The following is a 14,625-nucleotide window of genomic DNA, read 5'->3' as shown; positions in this document are numbered from 1 at the left end:
GGCACTGGCCAAGATCTAGGGATCATTTCTGATGGGATATTGCTCAGGCTCCAGTAACAGGACAGTTACTTATGGTGCAAGCCCTGTTCACGCCAGATAATAATAGTACTGTTAATGGTATTTAAGTGCTTACTATGTGCCAAGCACCATTCTAAGTGCTGGGGTAGGTACAAGGTAATCAGGTTGTCCCACAAGGGACTCACAGTCTTAATCCCCATTTTACAGATGAGGTAACTGAGGCACCGAGAAATTAAATGACTTGCCCAAAGTCACACAGCCGACAAGTGGCAGAGCTGGGATTAGAACCCACAGCCTCTGGCACCCAAGCCCAGGCTCTCTCCAGTAAGCCATGCTGCTTCCCCAAATGTTTTCATGATCCAGGGTCCATCCCAATGGGGTGTTGGCTGGGGTCCCTTCCCACCACCGGGCCATTTCCACAGGATAATAATAATGTTGGTATTTGTTAAGCGCTTACTGTGTGCCGAGCACCGTTCTAAGCGCTGGGGTAGATACAGGGTAATCAGGTGGTCCCACGTGAGGCTCACAATCTTAATCCCCACTTTACAGATGAGGAAACGGATGTTGTCCGCGGTCCTTTCCTGTTGGAGTGTTGATTGTGATCTGGGGTCTGTTCCCCCTGGGATGTTGGTCAGCATCCGGGGTTTTTCCCATCAGGATGTCAATTGGGATCTGGGATCCGGGATCTCTTCTTGCTAGGACTCATCCAGGGTCTGTTTCTGCTGAGATGTTGTCTAGGATCCGGGGTTTGATCCTGCTGGGATGTTATCACGTGTCCATTTCTACAAGGATGTTGTTTGAGGTTTGTGGTCTGGAGTCTGTACCCACTGGAATGTCGGCCAAGATCTGTTCCCATCAGGATGTTATCGGGGGTCCATTCCCACCAGGATGTTGTCCAGAGGCCATTCCCGATAGGATGTTACTTGGTATCGATCAGTCGATCGAATTTATTGAGTGCTTATTGTGGGTAGGGCACCGTACTAAGCAGTAGCGACACTTGTCAATATCAAGTGCCATCGAGTCGTTTCCGACTCACAGCGACTCCGTGGATATACTTTCTCCGGAACGTCTTGTCCTCTGCCATAATCCACAACCTCTCTAATGGTTCTTACATAATCATTGTTATGGTCTCTGTCCATCTAACTGCCAGTCTGCCTCTTCCTCATAGTCCCTGGACTTTTCCTAGCATTAGTGTCTCCTCCAGAGAATTAGTCCTCCTGATTGTGTCCAAAATATGCTAAAATAAGTCAAGTTATTTGGACTTCCAAAGACTACTTTGGCTTACTTTGCTCCAAAATCCATTTGTTTTTTCCGGGCGCCCCTTCTCAAACACCACATTTCAAAAGCATCGATGTTCTTTCTGTCATGCTCTTTCCCTGTCCAGCATTCGGATCCGTACGTTGTCACCGGAAACACCGTGGAGTTGACGATTTGTATTTTTGTGGCAGTTGTTACATCAGCACATTTCATGACTTTTTCCAGGCTCTCCGTAGCAAATCTTCCCAAAATTGATCTTCGGCATACTACTTCGCTACTGGTTCCTTTGTTACTGACTAACGATCCCGGGGGAGAATAATTGTCAATTATTTCAATCTTCTCTCCATCCGCTACAAATGTGTTAAAACTTCCAGTTGCCGTGATCTTCGTTTTCTCGACATTCAAATCTAGGCCCATCTTTTTGCTCTGATTCTTAACTTTTAAGAGAGCACAGCACAACGGTATAACGGACACATTCCTCGCCCACAACGAACTTACAGTCTAGAGGGTGAGTCTGACATTAATAGAGATAAATGAATTATGGACATGTACGTAAGTGCTACGGGGGGTGAGGGAGGTGGGTGATGAGAAAAGGGAGCAAGTCAGGGTGATGTAGATGGAAGTGGAAGAAGAGGAAAGGAGGGAAGGCCTCCTGGAGGAGATGGGCCTTCAATAAGGGTTTGAAGGCAGGGAGGTTCATTGTCTGTCGGATATTAGGAGGGAGAGCATTCTAAGTCAGAGACAGGACATGGGCAGAGTGTCGGTGACGAGATGGCTGAGATGAAGGCACAGCGAGAAGGTTAGCATTAGAGGAGACAAGCGTTCGGGAAGAGTCCGCGGGGGGACCGGCTCAGTATCGCTCGCGAGCCGTGACGGCTCTTGCTGCAGCTAACGATCCCTCTCGGGGCTTTTCCAGAGTTTCCGGCTCGAGGCTGGGGTCTGGGGCTGTGGGCCGGGGCTCCGTCCCATGTGATGGAGAGTGGAAGGGCTTGGGTTTTCCACGCGTTTGGCTCCCGCTTCTGCCGCTCTGTGGGATTCTGGCTCCATCTGCAGATTAGATCCCAGAATGCACACTGCTTTCTTGCCGGTCCGTCACCTGGGCCAACCTGCCGCTTGGGCCAGGCTGCCGTGTGTCCTGACCGGCAGGTGCCGGGCCTCTACGTGGGCTGGCCTGAGTGTGATGAGCCACTGAGTAATAGTTATAATGCTATTTGTTAAGCGCTTACTATGTGCCGAGCACTCTTCTAAGCGCTGGGGGAGATGCACGGTAATCAGGTTGTCCCACGTGGGGCTCACGGTCTTCATCCCCATTTTGCAGATGAGGTCACTGAGGCCCAGAGAAGTGAAGTGACGGGCCCAAAGTCACACAGCTGACAAGTGGCGGAGCCGGGATTAGAACCCACATCCTCTGACTCCAAAACCCGTGCTCTTTCCGCTGCTTCACTGAGCGTGCCGGCCTGCAGGTGCTGGGCCTCTGCATGTGCTGGCCTGCACTTGCTGGACTAGCCTACGTGGGCTAGTCTACATGTACTAGCCTACATGAGCTGTGCTGTTGCTTGGGCTAGTCAGCGTGTACCCATCGTACCCATCGCAGGAGGTGCCCATTCCAGTGCTCTGCATGCTGTCAGCTTGAGGGCCCCATGATGAGGGTAATAATTATGTACTTGTTAAGTGCTTACTACAGGCCGAACATTGTTCTAAGCACTGGAGTAAATATAAGTTAATCAGGTTGGACACAGTCCCTGCCCGACATGGTGCTCACGGTCTAAGGATTGAATCCTCATTTTACAGATGAAGAAACTGAGCCCTGGAGAAGTGAGGTGATTTGCCCAAGGTCACACAGCAGACGTTTGGCAGAACCGGGATTAGAACTCAGGTCCTTTAACTCCCAGGCCCTGGCTCTTTCCACTAGGCCACGCCGCTTCTCCAGCTCTGCTGGGTAGATTTGGGGGTTGACGGTCCACCGCCCTGTCTTCCTGCCCCCAGCGGCTCTGTAGGCCTCTGACACCGCCTGCCCACACCGCGGCGGCCGTCTCCAGGAGCCGGCCTCGTGATTCAGGGACACGGTTGGTTAATCGTATTTACTGGGCACTTACCACATGCGGAGCACTGTACTAAGCACTCAGGAGAGTACAGTACAATAAGCAGACACGACACATCGGTCCAGTTTTTGGCATAGCCCTGGGTGGGTGAAGTGGGCGAGGGCCAACTCTCCTCCCCCCCCCGATTCTGAGAAGGCTGTGACTGGGGGCGCAGATCCTGGGGACCGGAGGGGCCCGGGGTCCCTGTCTCGGGTGGTGGGAGAGCCGACGATCGCGGCAGAGCCATGCCGCCGGGCACGCCCCGGCTCCCACCATGCCGCCCATTGGTCCCTGTGTTAGACCCTCTCCACCTCCGGGCAAGCAGTGCTCTGGGTGTCGTGAGAAAACTCGTGCCTACCGAGAGAACCTCTTCTTAAAGGGAAAGCTCCTGGGGTTTGGACCGTGGTTCCCGGGGCAGACCCGCTCACAGAGAGCTGGCTGGACTAGTGGAGGACACGGCGAGCCGGATAGCTGCGTGGGTGTCCGTTGGCACATGTGTTTTTGTGCATATGTGGGTGTATCTGCGGGGATGTGCCAGGGTGGACATGCAAGCCCCCGCTCCCTGCTGGGCCCAAGCCAGACCAGACCACAGATCATTTGGTTTTTCTGGTCAGGATTGCTTGCGAATGTGGGAATCACACCTGTAGATTCCACGGGTGGTTGTGTCTGGGTGATTGGTCCGATAGTTGGTGGTCGGACGGCTTTTCGTTGTTGGGTGACTGGATGGTTGATTGGTTGGTGGTCAACTGGTCGTTTGGTTGCCTGGCTTCTTGGTTGGATGGTTGTACTCTTCCAAGCGCTTAGTACAGTGCTCTGCACACAGTAAGCGCTCGATAAATACGATCGAATGAAGTGGTTCTTAGGTTGGATGGATATTTGATTTGCGCGTTGAGTGATTGAACGGACGGTTACTTGGCTGGTCGACTGCCGTCCGGCAGAGTGATCGATCGGCTGGTTGTGCGGTAGGGTAACTGGTTGGTCGGTTGGATGGTTTATTCGTGAATTAGTGGTTGGATGGGTGTTTGGTGAGATGGATGGTAGTCTGACTGGATGGTTGATTGATTGGTTAATTAGTAGATCGCTGGTTGTTTGGGTGGTTTAGTCGGTTGGATTGTTGGGTGTTTGATTCTTGAGGTGAATGATTGGTTCTACAGTTAGATGGTTGGTTGGTTTAGAGATAAAAGTCATAATAATAATAATTGCAGTATTTGTTAAGTACTTAATATTTGCCAGGCAGTCTGCTAAGTGCTGGGGTAGATACAAGCAAATTGGGTTGGACACAGTTCCTGTCCCACGTGGGACCTCACGGTCTTAATCCCCATTTGACAGATGAGGTAACTGAGGCCCAGAGAAGTGAAGTGACTTGCCTAAGGTCACACAGCAGACAAGTGGCAGAGCCGAGATTAGAAGCCAGGTCCTTCTGACTCCCAGGCCCGGGATCTATCCGCTAGGCCACACCGGTTGGAAGGTTGGTTGGATGGTGTCTGAGACGTACAGGCTTACTTTGTGCACACAGAGAAATGAGTATGCTTAAGACTCCTGGCCCTTTGCCTGACACGGGGAGCCAGGGGTCCTGATGGCACCGGCGAGCAGGTACACGGAGGGGTCGGCAGCCAAAATTGGCACGGAGGAAATGGACCGCTTCTCCCCCACCCCCAGCGGGCGAGAGTGGGGAATCTCTTGCTGCCAAGTGAGGATGCTGGGAGCCCATTCCCGGCCTTAGGGGACTTGGGGGCTCCGGGGAAGTGTGTGCGCGGGGAAGTCGGGGGCCGGGGCGGAGGTCTGCCCCTGCCCAGCAGTTGTCGTCCATCTCTGGTTTCAGGGGGCCGGGCACAGGGTTGGAGTTGGCATTTCTGCTGCGGGGGCTCCAGGTCACGCTCGCTCAGGGTGCCGAGCTATTTTGAACCACATAATGTTCTGCAGGGGGAGGGTGGACCGCTCCCTGCCCACCTTGGGGGCCCAGGGTTTAGTGCTGTGGTCTCTCCCCACAGGGGGCCTTGTCAGAGTGGCAGGCAGGGGTTAATCCAGCTCTGTGGCAATTCATTAATCTCTTCTCCTCCGGAGCTTATCCTGGGGGCAGGGCTCTGTGTGTGTGTGTGTGTGTGTGTGTGTGTGTCCCCACAGCCTGCTTGGACATGTGCGGCGCAGTTGGAGGTCGTCGGGGGTGGAGCCGGGGGGAGAGCTTGGATAGATGGACAGATGGGTGGACAGTTGAGAGCAGCAGAGAGCCGGGAGGAGGAGTGGGAGTTTTCAGGATCTGGAGCATCAGAGAACCAGGGAGCCGGAGGAGGAAGAGGAGGAGAGGGAGGCGGGCAGCGGCTGCACAGACAGGCACCCTCCGGCTCCCCCGCTGCCCGGCTCTCCCCGCCCACCTGCCTGTCCGTCCATCCGTCCGGACCTGGCGGGGGATGATGATCAAGTCCAGTTGGTTCTATGTCAGGTTCAGGTCGGCGGGGAAGGTAAGTCGGCCGCAGCCCACCCGCCCACCGCCCCTCCAGGCCAGACCACCTGCCCACCGACCCTCCTGGAGCCTCCCCCGCCACCCCCCGGGCCAGGCCACCGGCTTTCTGGGTCACGGCAGCCGATCGGGGGGGGGACGGGGGTTGGTGTCCGACTGGGGGTCGGCGGGCAGGCCGAGGCTGTTGGCTCGTGGTGATGTGTGTGCGTCTGTGGGAGGGGAATGGGTGGAAGGAGGTGGTGTTGCGGTACCTGATGTCCCTGAGGTGGGTTTTTTAGGAGGAGCTGGAGTCTGCTCGAAGTGGGGTGGTAGGGAGGGAGTTCTGAGTCGAGGGAAAGGCGTGAGCCGGGGGCCGGAGGAGGGAAGTTCGAGAGCGAGGCCCAGCTGGGAGGTCGGCTGGGAAAGAGGAAAGACAGGCAGTTGGGGAGCGGCGGGAAGAGACGGCTGGGAGGTCATGGGGGCCAGAGAGCCTGGAAGCCTACCGGCCCTGAGGAGTTGGTTTGACGCGGAGAGACGCAAGTCACCAGAGGGCATTTCGGGAAGGTGCCCAGTGCCTGGAATGCAGATTGGAGGGGGTGAGGCCGGAGTCCGGAAGGCCAGCGAGGAGGGCCAGGCTGGAGCGCAAACCGGGCCGGGGGCCGTTTGGGTGGAGAGAAAGGGACGGATCTGAGAGACGTTGTCCAGGAGGTACTGGCAACGTTTGGCAGAAGACCAGATGTAGGATTGCAAAGAGTCAAGGATTTTCTTTTCTTTTTTTTAATGATATTGTCACTGGGTGCCAGGCACTGTACTAAGTGCTGAGGTAGATAAAATCTAATCAGGTTGGACACAGTCCATGTCCCACAAGGGGCTCGGTCTTAATCCCCATTTTACAGATAAGGAACTGAGGCACAGAGAAGGGAAGTGACTTGCCCAAGATCACCTAGCGGAAAAGGATGCCACTGAGGGCAGGGACTTCTGGGACAGGGAGAACGGTGGAGTAGTCGATCGAGATGGAAAAGTTGTGGGGAGGAGTGGATTCAGGGGGAAAGATGAGCGTTCTGGTTTGGACATGTTGAGTTGAAGAGCAGTGTGGCCTAGCTGACCCGGCTTCTCATCCCGACTCCATCACTTGCCTGCTGTGTGACCTTGGGCAAGTCACTTCACTTCTCTATGCCTCAGTTACGTCATCTGTAAAATGAGGATTGAGACTGTGAGCCCCATGTGGGACAGGGACCGTGTCCAACCGGATTAGCTTGTTCCTACCCCTGCACTTAGTACAGTGCTCGGCACATAGTAAGCACTTAACAAATACCACTATTATTATTATTATTATCATTGCACCTCTTGTGGGCAGGGAATGTGCCTGTTTATGGTTGTCCTGTACTTTCCCAAGCACTTAGTACAGTGCTCCGCACAGAGTAAGCACTCGATGAATCCGGTCGAACGGATGAATGTCCGCTTCCATCTGTGTGTGTGCGTGTGCCGTGTATAAGCACGTGCGGCGGGGATGCTGCCGCTGGATCCGGTCGGGAAGGATGCGGTGGTGTCTCTCTCAGCCTGCGTTGTGCTGGCCGCCCCCGCTCCCGCCTGGGATTCCAAGCTGAAGGTTGGTAAATCTCCTAGGATTTAATCGAAGAAAATCCCCCGGCTTCTGTGTGGGGGGTGGGGAGCGAGCGAGGCTCGCAGCCCACATCCCACCGCCAGCTGCCATCTTCTCCGAGGACGGGCGGGGAGGGGCGGCGCTCAGTCCCTCAGTCGTATTTATTGAGCACTAAATGTGTGCAGAGCATTATACTAAGTGCTAGGGAGAATAGACACATTCCCTGCCCACCTTGAGCTTACAGTTTAAGGGGGGAGGCAGACATTAATAGAAATAAATTAGAGCCCATAAGTCCTATGGGGCTGGGAGGGGACCGACCGCGTGGACTGACCGTGAGGACTGACCGTACGGACTGACTGACCAGGCGGACCGAGCGTAAGGACTGAGCGACCGCGCGGGCCGACGGTGCTGACTGATCGTGCTGACTGACCAGATGGACCGGCTGACCCTGTGGAGTGACTGTGAGGGCTGACCGGGCTGACTGCCCGGAACGACCGACCGTGTGGACCTACCGTGCGGACCGACGGTGCTGACTGACCGGGCGAAGTGACCGGGCTGAACGGGCCCGGCCGAGCGAGCGGGGCCGGACACTCGGGGCGCCCCCGGCCCCCGACGCCCCCCCTGGGCCTGCCCTTTAGGGGCCATTCATTCAGTCAATCATATTGATTGAGCCTTTACTGTGTGCAGGGCACTGTACTAAGCCCTTGGATAGTACAATACAGCAAAAAAGAGAGACGATCCCTGCCCACAGCGGGCTTACAGTCTAGAGGGGGACTTACAGTCCCAAAGCCCTGGGGATGGGGCGGCGGGTGACGATGCGGGCAGCAGCCCCAGTCTGCAGGACCCCCCGCAGGAAGGCCTACGTGGGATGGGGCACCTCGTACCCCAGGCCGTTGGAAGGGTCGCGGCTGCAGCGGGGTGTCCCGGGCTGGAGGCTGGGGGGAGATCTGAGCGATCCGCTGCAACCGGTCAGCTGCCGACGGGTGGAGCGGGGGGCATCGTAGGGTGTTTCCCTCAAACCCCCCAGCCCCTCTCCCACCTCCGGGAGCGAGAGAAGCAGTGTGGCTCAGTGGAAAGAGCCCGGGCCTGGGAGTCGGAGGTCATGGGTTCAAGTCCCAGCTCAGCCGCTTGTCAGCTTTGTGACTTTGGGCAAGTCACTTCACTTCTCTGGGCCTCAATGACCTCATCTGTAAAATGGGGACTAGGACTGTGAGCCCCACGTGGGACGACCTGATGACCTTATATCCACCCCAGCGCTTAGAACAGTGCTTGGCACATAGTAAGTGCTTATGGGAAGCAGCGTGGCTCAGTGGAAGGAGCCCGGGCTTGGGAGTCAGAGGTCATGGGTTCGAATCCCGGATCTGCCACTTGACAGCTGTGTGACTGTGGGCAAGTCATTTCACTTCTCTGGGCCTCAGTGACCTCAACTGTAAAATGGGGATGGAGACTGCTTAGAACAGTGCTGTGCACATACCAAGCGCTTAACAAATGCCCGTGGCTCAGTGAAAAGAGCCCGGGCTTGGGAGTCAGAGGTCATGGGTTCGAATACCGGCTCTGCCACTTGTCAGCTGTGTGACTGTGGGCAAGTGACAACTTTTCTGTGCCTCAGTTACCTCATATGTAAAATGGGGATGAACTGTGAGCCTCACGTGGGACAACCTGATGACCTTGTATCTCCCCCAGCGCTTAGGACAGTGCTGTGCACATAGGAAGCGCTTAACAAACACCAACATTATTATCATCGTTGTTATTAGGAGGAGGGTGCGAAGGGGAGGGGGGAGTTGCTCAGGTGGCCGATCGGCAGCGCGGCAGCGCCACCTGCGGGCCGCTCGGGGGAGGCTCAGGTGGCCGTTCGGCGGGGCAACAGCGCCACCTTCGGGCCGCGCGGAGAGTGGGCGGGGCCCAGGGAGAGTTGGGGGCAACAGCGCCGCCTGCGGGCCAAGCGGAGAGTGGCGGGGGGGGGCGCTCAGCCTGCCGGGCGGCGGGGCGGCAGCGCCACCTGCCGGCCGCGCGGAGGGGCGCCTGGCGGAGGCCGAGCACAAAGAGCCGGGCCTGGGCCGGCGAGGACGGACCCCTCGCCCACCGGGGCCGGACCCCCCTACCCTCAACCCCCCCTCCACCCGCGTGGCATCCTCCGTGGGCAGCCGCCCCGCCCCGCCCCGGGAGGACCCGACCCCCTAGTCTGCCAGGCCGCCCACTGCGCTTAGTACAGTGCCTGGCACATAGGAAGCACTTAAATACCACTATTATTATTATCATCGCACCCCTTTGTGGGCAGGGAATGTGTCTGTTTGTGGTCTATGGCGGAGCGCTGCACCAAGCGCTTGGGAAACTACAGTACAACCATAAGCGAAGAGAGGTCAGCGTGTCCCTTTGCCTTGTGGGTGAGCGGCGACAAGGGCCCCGGCCTTCGGGCGAGGCCATCGTTCTCTGCTTTGTCACGGGTTCCCGGCCAGGACGGGGAGGGGGGCGTCGGGAGAGCTCAGCCGGGCGGGACCGTCTCCGCGTGGCCCCGGCCCGCCGCCTCCGTCCGTCACCGTCGCCTCTCCCGGGACGGACGGCCGAGCGGGTGCCCGGTCTCCCCGGGAGGTCCTCGGCGGGGAGAGGCCGGGCCGGCGGTTTCGCCCGGGGTCCCTCACCCACTGACCCTGCCCAGCGCCGCTCCGGGCCCTCGGTTTAGCAGGATCGGCGGCAGCTGGGCCCGGCGCGCCGTACCCTTGGCGTTCCCGCATGGGGACAAAGGACTGTCTGCACACAGGCGGACGAACACGCATATGTTCACACACTCGTCCTCCAGGGGGAAACCTATAATTTCGTGTGAGCTCGGCGGAGGAGAAGCTGGCACAGTGCCCTGCGCACCCAACGGTCTGGTCCAGTGTAGCGCTCTGTGCACCCAGCAGGAGCCCCGTGCGTGCTCCTGCGCACCCAGCAGGCGCCCGGCACAGCACTCTAGGCACCCGGTGGGCAACCCCTACAGCACTCTGCACCCACAACAGGCTTCCAGGTCAGCACCGTAGGTACAGAGCAGACACCCGGCGCGGCACTCTGGGCACAGAATAAGCACCGAACGCAGCAACTGGACATCCAGTGGGCACCCAGTATATCACTGTGCACACAACAGATAACCAGTATAGTGCTCTGCTGTAAATACCCTGCTAGCCAATAAATTGATTGAGCGGAACCAGGCCGTCTGTGCTTGGTGCTGCCCAGAAGAGATCCCCGCGGAGTTGGGCCCCCGGGGGGTCGGTGCCAGCGTGGAGTGTCTTCAGCCATCTGTTCCGGGCACCCCCCTGGGAGGGGACGTTCCCCCAAGCCCAGCTGGGGTCAGGGGGCCCTGGCCGAGAAATCAAGCTGGGAGCTGGGCTCTTCTGCCCCTCGGTCTGCACTCCTGCCCCCGGGGAGAAGCTTTTTTTTGGGTACATTTGTTTATTTTAGTGGTATTTGTAAAGTGCTTATTATGTGCCAGGTCACTGGACTAAGCCCTGGGTAGCTACAGAGTAATCAGAGTGGATACACTCCATTTCCCACTGGGGCTCCTAGTCTTAATCCCCATTTTACAGATGAGGAAAGTGAGACGCAGAGAAGTGAAGTGACTTGCCCATGGTCAGGCAGCAGACAAATGGTGGAGCCGGAATAGAGCCCAGGCCTGAGAGTCAGAAGGTCATGGGTTCTAATCCAAGGTCTGCCACTTGTCTGTTGCGTGATCTTGGGCCAGTCTCTTCCTTTCTCTGGGCCTCAGCCACCTCATCTGTAAAATGGGGCTTGAGACCGAGAGCCTCACGTGGGACAGCGACTGTGTCCAACCCGACGTCCTTGAATCCACCCCAGCGCTTAGAACAGTGCCTGGCACTTAGTATACACTTAACAAATACCATAATTATTATTATTAGAACTCAGGACCTATGACTCCCAGGCCCGGGCCCTTTCCGCCAAACAGCGGTCAGTTGTTCTGGGACCCGCTGAGCTGTGGCGCTCACCGCCGCAGTGAGTCCCTCTAGACTGTAAGCTGGTTGTGGGCAGGGAATGTGTCCATTATATTGTACTCTCCCAAGTGCTTAGTACAGTGCTCTGCGCACGGTAAGCTTTCAATAGATACGACTGACTGCCACCCTGTCTTCCAGCGTGGCTCAGTGGAAAAAAGCATGGGCTCGGGTTCTAATCTCTAGTCTAAGCAAAGGGACAGATACAGGGTAATCAGGTTGTCCCATGTGGGGCTCTCAGCCTTAATCCCCATTTTCCAGATGAGGTAACTGAGGCACAGCAAAGTTAAGTGGATTCCCCAAGGTCACACAGCAAACAGGTGGTCATGTTCTCTGACTCCACTGAGCCACGCAGCTTCATCCTCATTCATTCGTTCAATCGTATTTACGGAGCGCTTACTGTGTGCCAAGTTCTGTACAAAGCGCTTGGGAGAGTGCATTATAATAACAAGTAAGCACATTCCCTGCCCACGACGATCCTCGAAGCCGTCGTGAACGTCAGAGGTCCCCGCGGGGCGGAGCCGCCCGGCAGGAGTGCGGGTCAGCGGCCTTGGCTCCCGGTCTCGGCGAACGTGCCCCGCGGGGCGGAGGGGCAGACAGCTCAGGGGCGGCGGGCACCGTGAGGCTGGGGGCCTTTGTCAATCCAGACTGTAAAAATCCCCACCACGGGAATGCTGCCGCTCGGTAGAATAACAGGAAACAGACAATTTACGAGGACCGACCGGCCTCGGAAGCACAAGATTGTCCATAAAACTCTTATGGCTTCCCCCAAGTGGCAGAGGGCCATAAAGCTTGCCTGAATGAGGGACTTGTTAATTTACTTGTTAAAGCAAATTAAAAATTTATAAGCGCTTTTAGGGAAATGAGAGATCCTCTCTCATCGCGGCCCCTGCGGGACGGGGGAGACCGGGCGAGGAGGGGCTGGGGGCTATCGAAGAGGGGCCGGGGGCTATCGAAGCCCCTTCTTTGAACGAGGGATCGGTTAAGTGCTAACTACACGCCAAGCACTGAGGTCGATCCAAGACAGTCGGGTCATACACGGTCCCTGGCCCGCATTTCTGTGTGAGAGGGAGAGAGAATGGGATTGAATCCCTATTTTGCAGATGAGGAAGCTGAGGCCCAGTGAAGTTCATTCAATAGTATTTATTGAGCGCTTACTATGTGCAGAGCACTGTACTAAGCCCTTGGAATGTACAAATCGGTAACAGATAGAGACAGTCCCTGCCCTTTGACGGGCTTACAGTCTAATCGGCTTACAGTGAAGTGACTTGCCCAGGTTCCCCCGACCCCCAGCACCACAGTGGTCTAGGTAGGGTGAGCGACGTATGATTTATCCAGTGCTGACTGCTCGCCGAGCACTGGGGCAGTTACAGGTCGTTGACAAGGGGCAGGTCCCCATCCGGTGGGGCCCCCTCTCCGAGGGGAGGGAGAGAGGACCGACCGGGGGAGGCCGCGGTTCACTGATTGATCGATTGATTGATGGATGGATCCAGGAGGCGAGGGGCTGACCTGGGGAACTGTCCTAAACCTCAGGAGCTGCCCAGCTCCCCAGGCCGGCGGACGGTGGGCAGTGGGCAGTGCCCGGCCTGTTTGTTGCTCACTGGGGGGCAGAGAGGGGACCAGTGCCCCTGGCCCGAGGGGTGGAAGGGGCTAGGGATTCTGTGCAACTTGCTCCAACCATGACACCTACTCCACGCCTCCCCAACACCCTGGTTCTTTCTCCTCCTCCTCTTCTCCTTCCTCTTTTTCCTGCTCCTTCCTCCTTTTCCTCCTCCTCCCCTCCTGCCACTCTGGCCCAGAACCCATCCGAGTCCCAGTCCCGAGGGTGGTCCAGGAAAAGCAGGGTGTGAGGGATGAGGGGTCTGCTGTCACCGGCTCCGGAGAACCTTCTCCGTTGCACGCTCCTCCCGGCTCCCACGTTGGCGCTCGGCCCCACGGCTGTCCAGTTGGCGCTCAGCGATTGCCCTTCTCTAGGGCTTGGCGTTGAGGTGGGGGAGCGGTACGAGACCCCGGGAAACAGGCTGGAAGCCACAGGTCCCAGATTCTGGTCCCAGCCCGGCCCCTGGCCAGCTGGGTGACCAGGTGGGTGTCACCAAGCCTCTCGGAGCCTCAGTTTCCTCATCTGCAAAATGGGTATGTCAGGCAATGTGGCTCCTGGGAAGAGTCTGGAACTGGGTGTCGAGAGACCCTGCTTTTAATCTCGGCTCTGCCTCTGCCCTGCGGGATGACCTTGGGTGAATCTCTTAGCCTCCCGGGGTCTCAGTTACCTCGTCTGTAAAGTGGGGCAAGGATCCCTGCTCATCTTCTTAAACAGCCTCAGCCCCGTGTGGTTCCAGGACTTGGTCTGATTGGATTATCCTGCATCTATCCCAGCTTGTGCTTGTCACATAGTAATTGCAAAATAAATACCATTATTTTCTCTTCATCCCATCTGTAAATTTTTATGCCCGTCTCCCTGGCTAGACTTTAAGATCTGTGAATATTTATATTCATATCTGTCTCCCCATCTAGATCGTAAACTCATTATGGGCAGGGAATGGGCCTACCAACTCTTTTGAATTGTACTCTCCCAAGCATTTAGTACAGTGCCCTGCGCACAGTAAGCACTAAGTACAATTGATTGATTGAGGGCAGAGATCACGTCTACTAACTCTTGTTTTGTACTCTCCCAAGGGCCCAGCACAGTGCTGTGCACACAGTAAACTTGTAAGCTCCTCGAGGGCAGGGATCATGTTTTCTAACTCTCTATGATACTCTCCCAAGGGCTCAGTACAGTGCTCTGCCCACTGGCAGTTTCCTTTTGGGCAGAGATCGTTTCTGTTAACTCTGTCGTGTTGTATAATAGCACAAGCCCTCGGCACAGAGAAGACAGTAAGTACTGTGGACCGACCGACTGATTGATTGATTGGAAGACGCAGTCTGTTCTCGTGGGGTGGGTGGATGGGGCCGAGGGACGGTCTCTGAGCATCTGGGCGACAGGTCCTGCTGATGGGAAACAGTTGCTAACTGTCTACCTGACTAAATTCAGAGTGGAAAAACTTTCCTTAATAAAGAACAGATTGAAGAGAACCAGGGCCTTACTGTGTGGAAATTAATGGCAGACGCATACACTGGTAGTTAAAATGTTTCATTAGATGTTAATGTCTTGCTGTGCTTTTAATTGTTCAGAAATTAGCCTCTAGAATATTAAAACCATCTGTTTGTTAGCGTGGTGAAACAGAATGCTTAAATAGTTATTAATTCGTTTTC

General features: G+C 56.3%; 1 protein-coding gene across 1 annotated transcript in view; it reads left to right on the top strand.

The window, feature by feature from the left end:
- The window catches only part of AUTS2 (activator of transcription and developmental regulator AUTS2), a 153,603-nt gene that overhangs the window by 34,868 nt on the left and 104,110 nt on the right, over positions 1–14,625 (top strand). Inside the window, exon 5 of the mRNA XM_029082460.1 lies at positions 5,481–5,815. Coding sequence (XP_028938293.1) covers positions 5,481–5,815 — 335 coding nt within the window. The remainder of the gene's footprint in view (positions 1–5,480; positions 5,816–14,625) is intronic.

Source organism: Ornithorhynchus anatinus, chromosome 17 (assembly GCF_004115215.2).
Source record: "Ornithorhynchus anatinus isolate Pmale09 chromosome 17, mOrnAna1.pri.v4, whole genome shotgun sequence".
In the NCBI taxonomy this organism is placed as follows: domain Eukaryota; kingdom Metazoa; phylum Chordata; class Mammalia; order Monotremata; family Ornithorhynchidae; genus Ornithorhynchus; species Ornithorhynchus anatinus.
The sequence above is the reverse complement of the archived record's forward strand: the minus strand, read 5'-3'. Positions and strand labels throughout refer to the sequence as shown.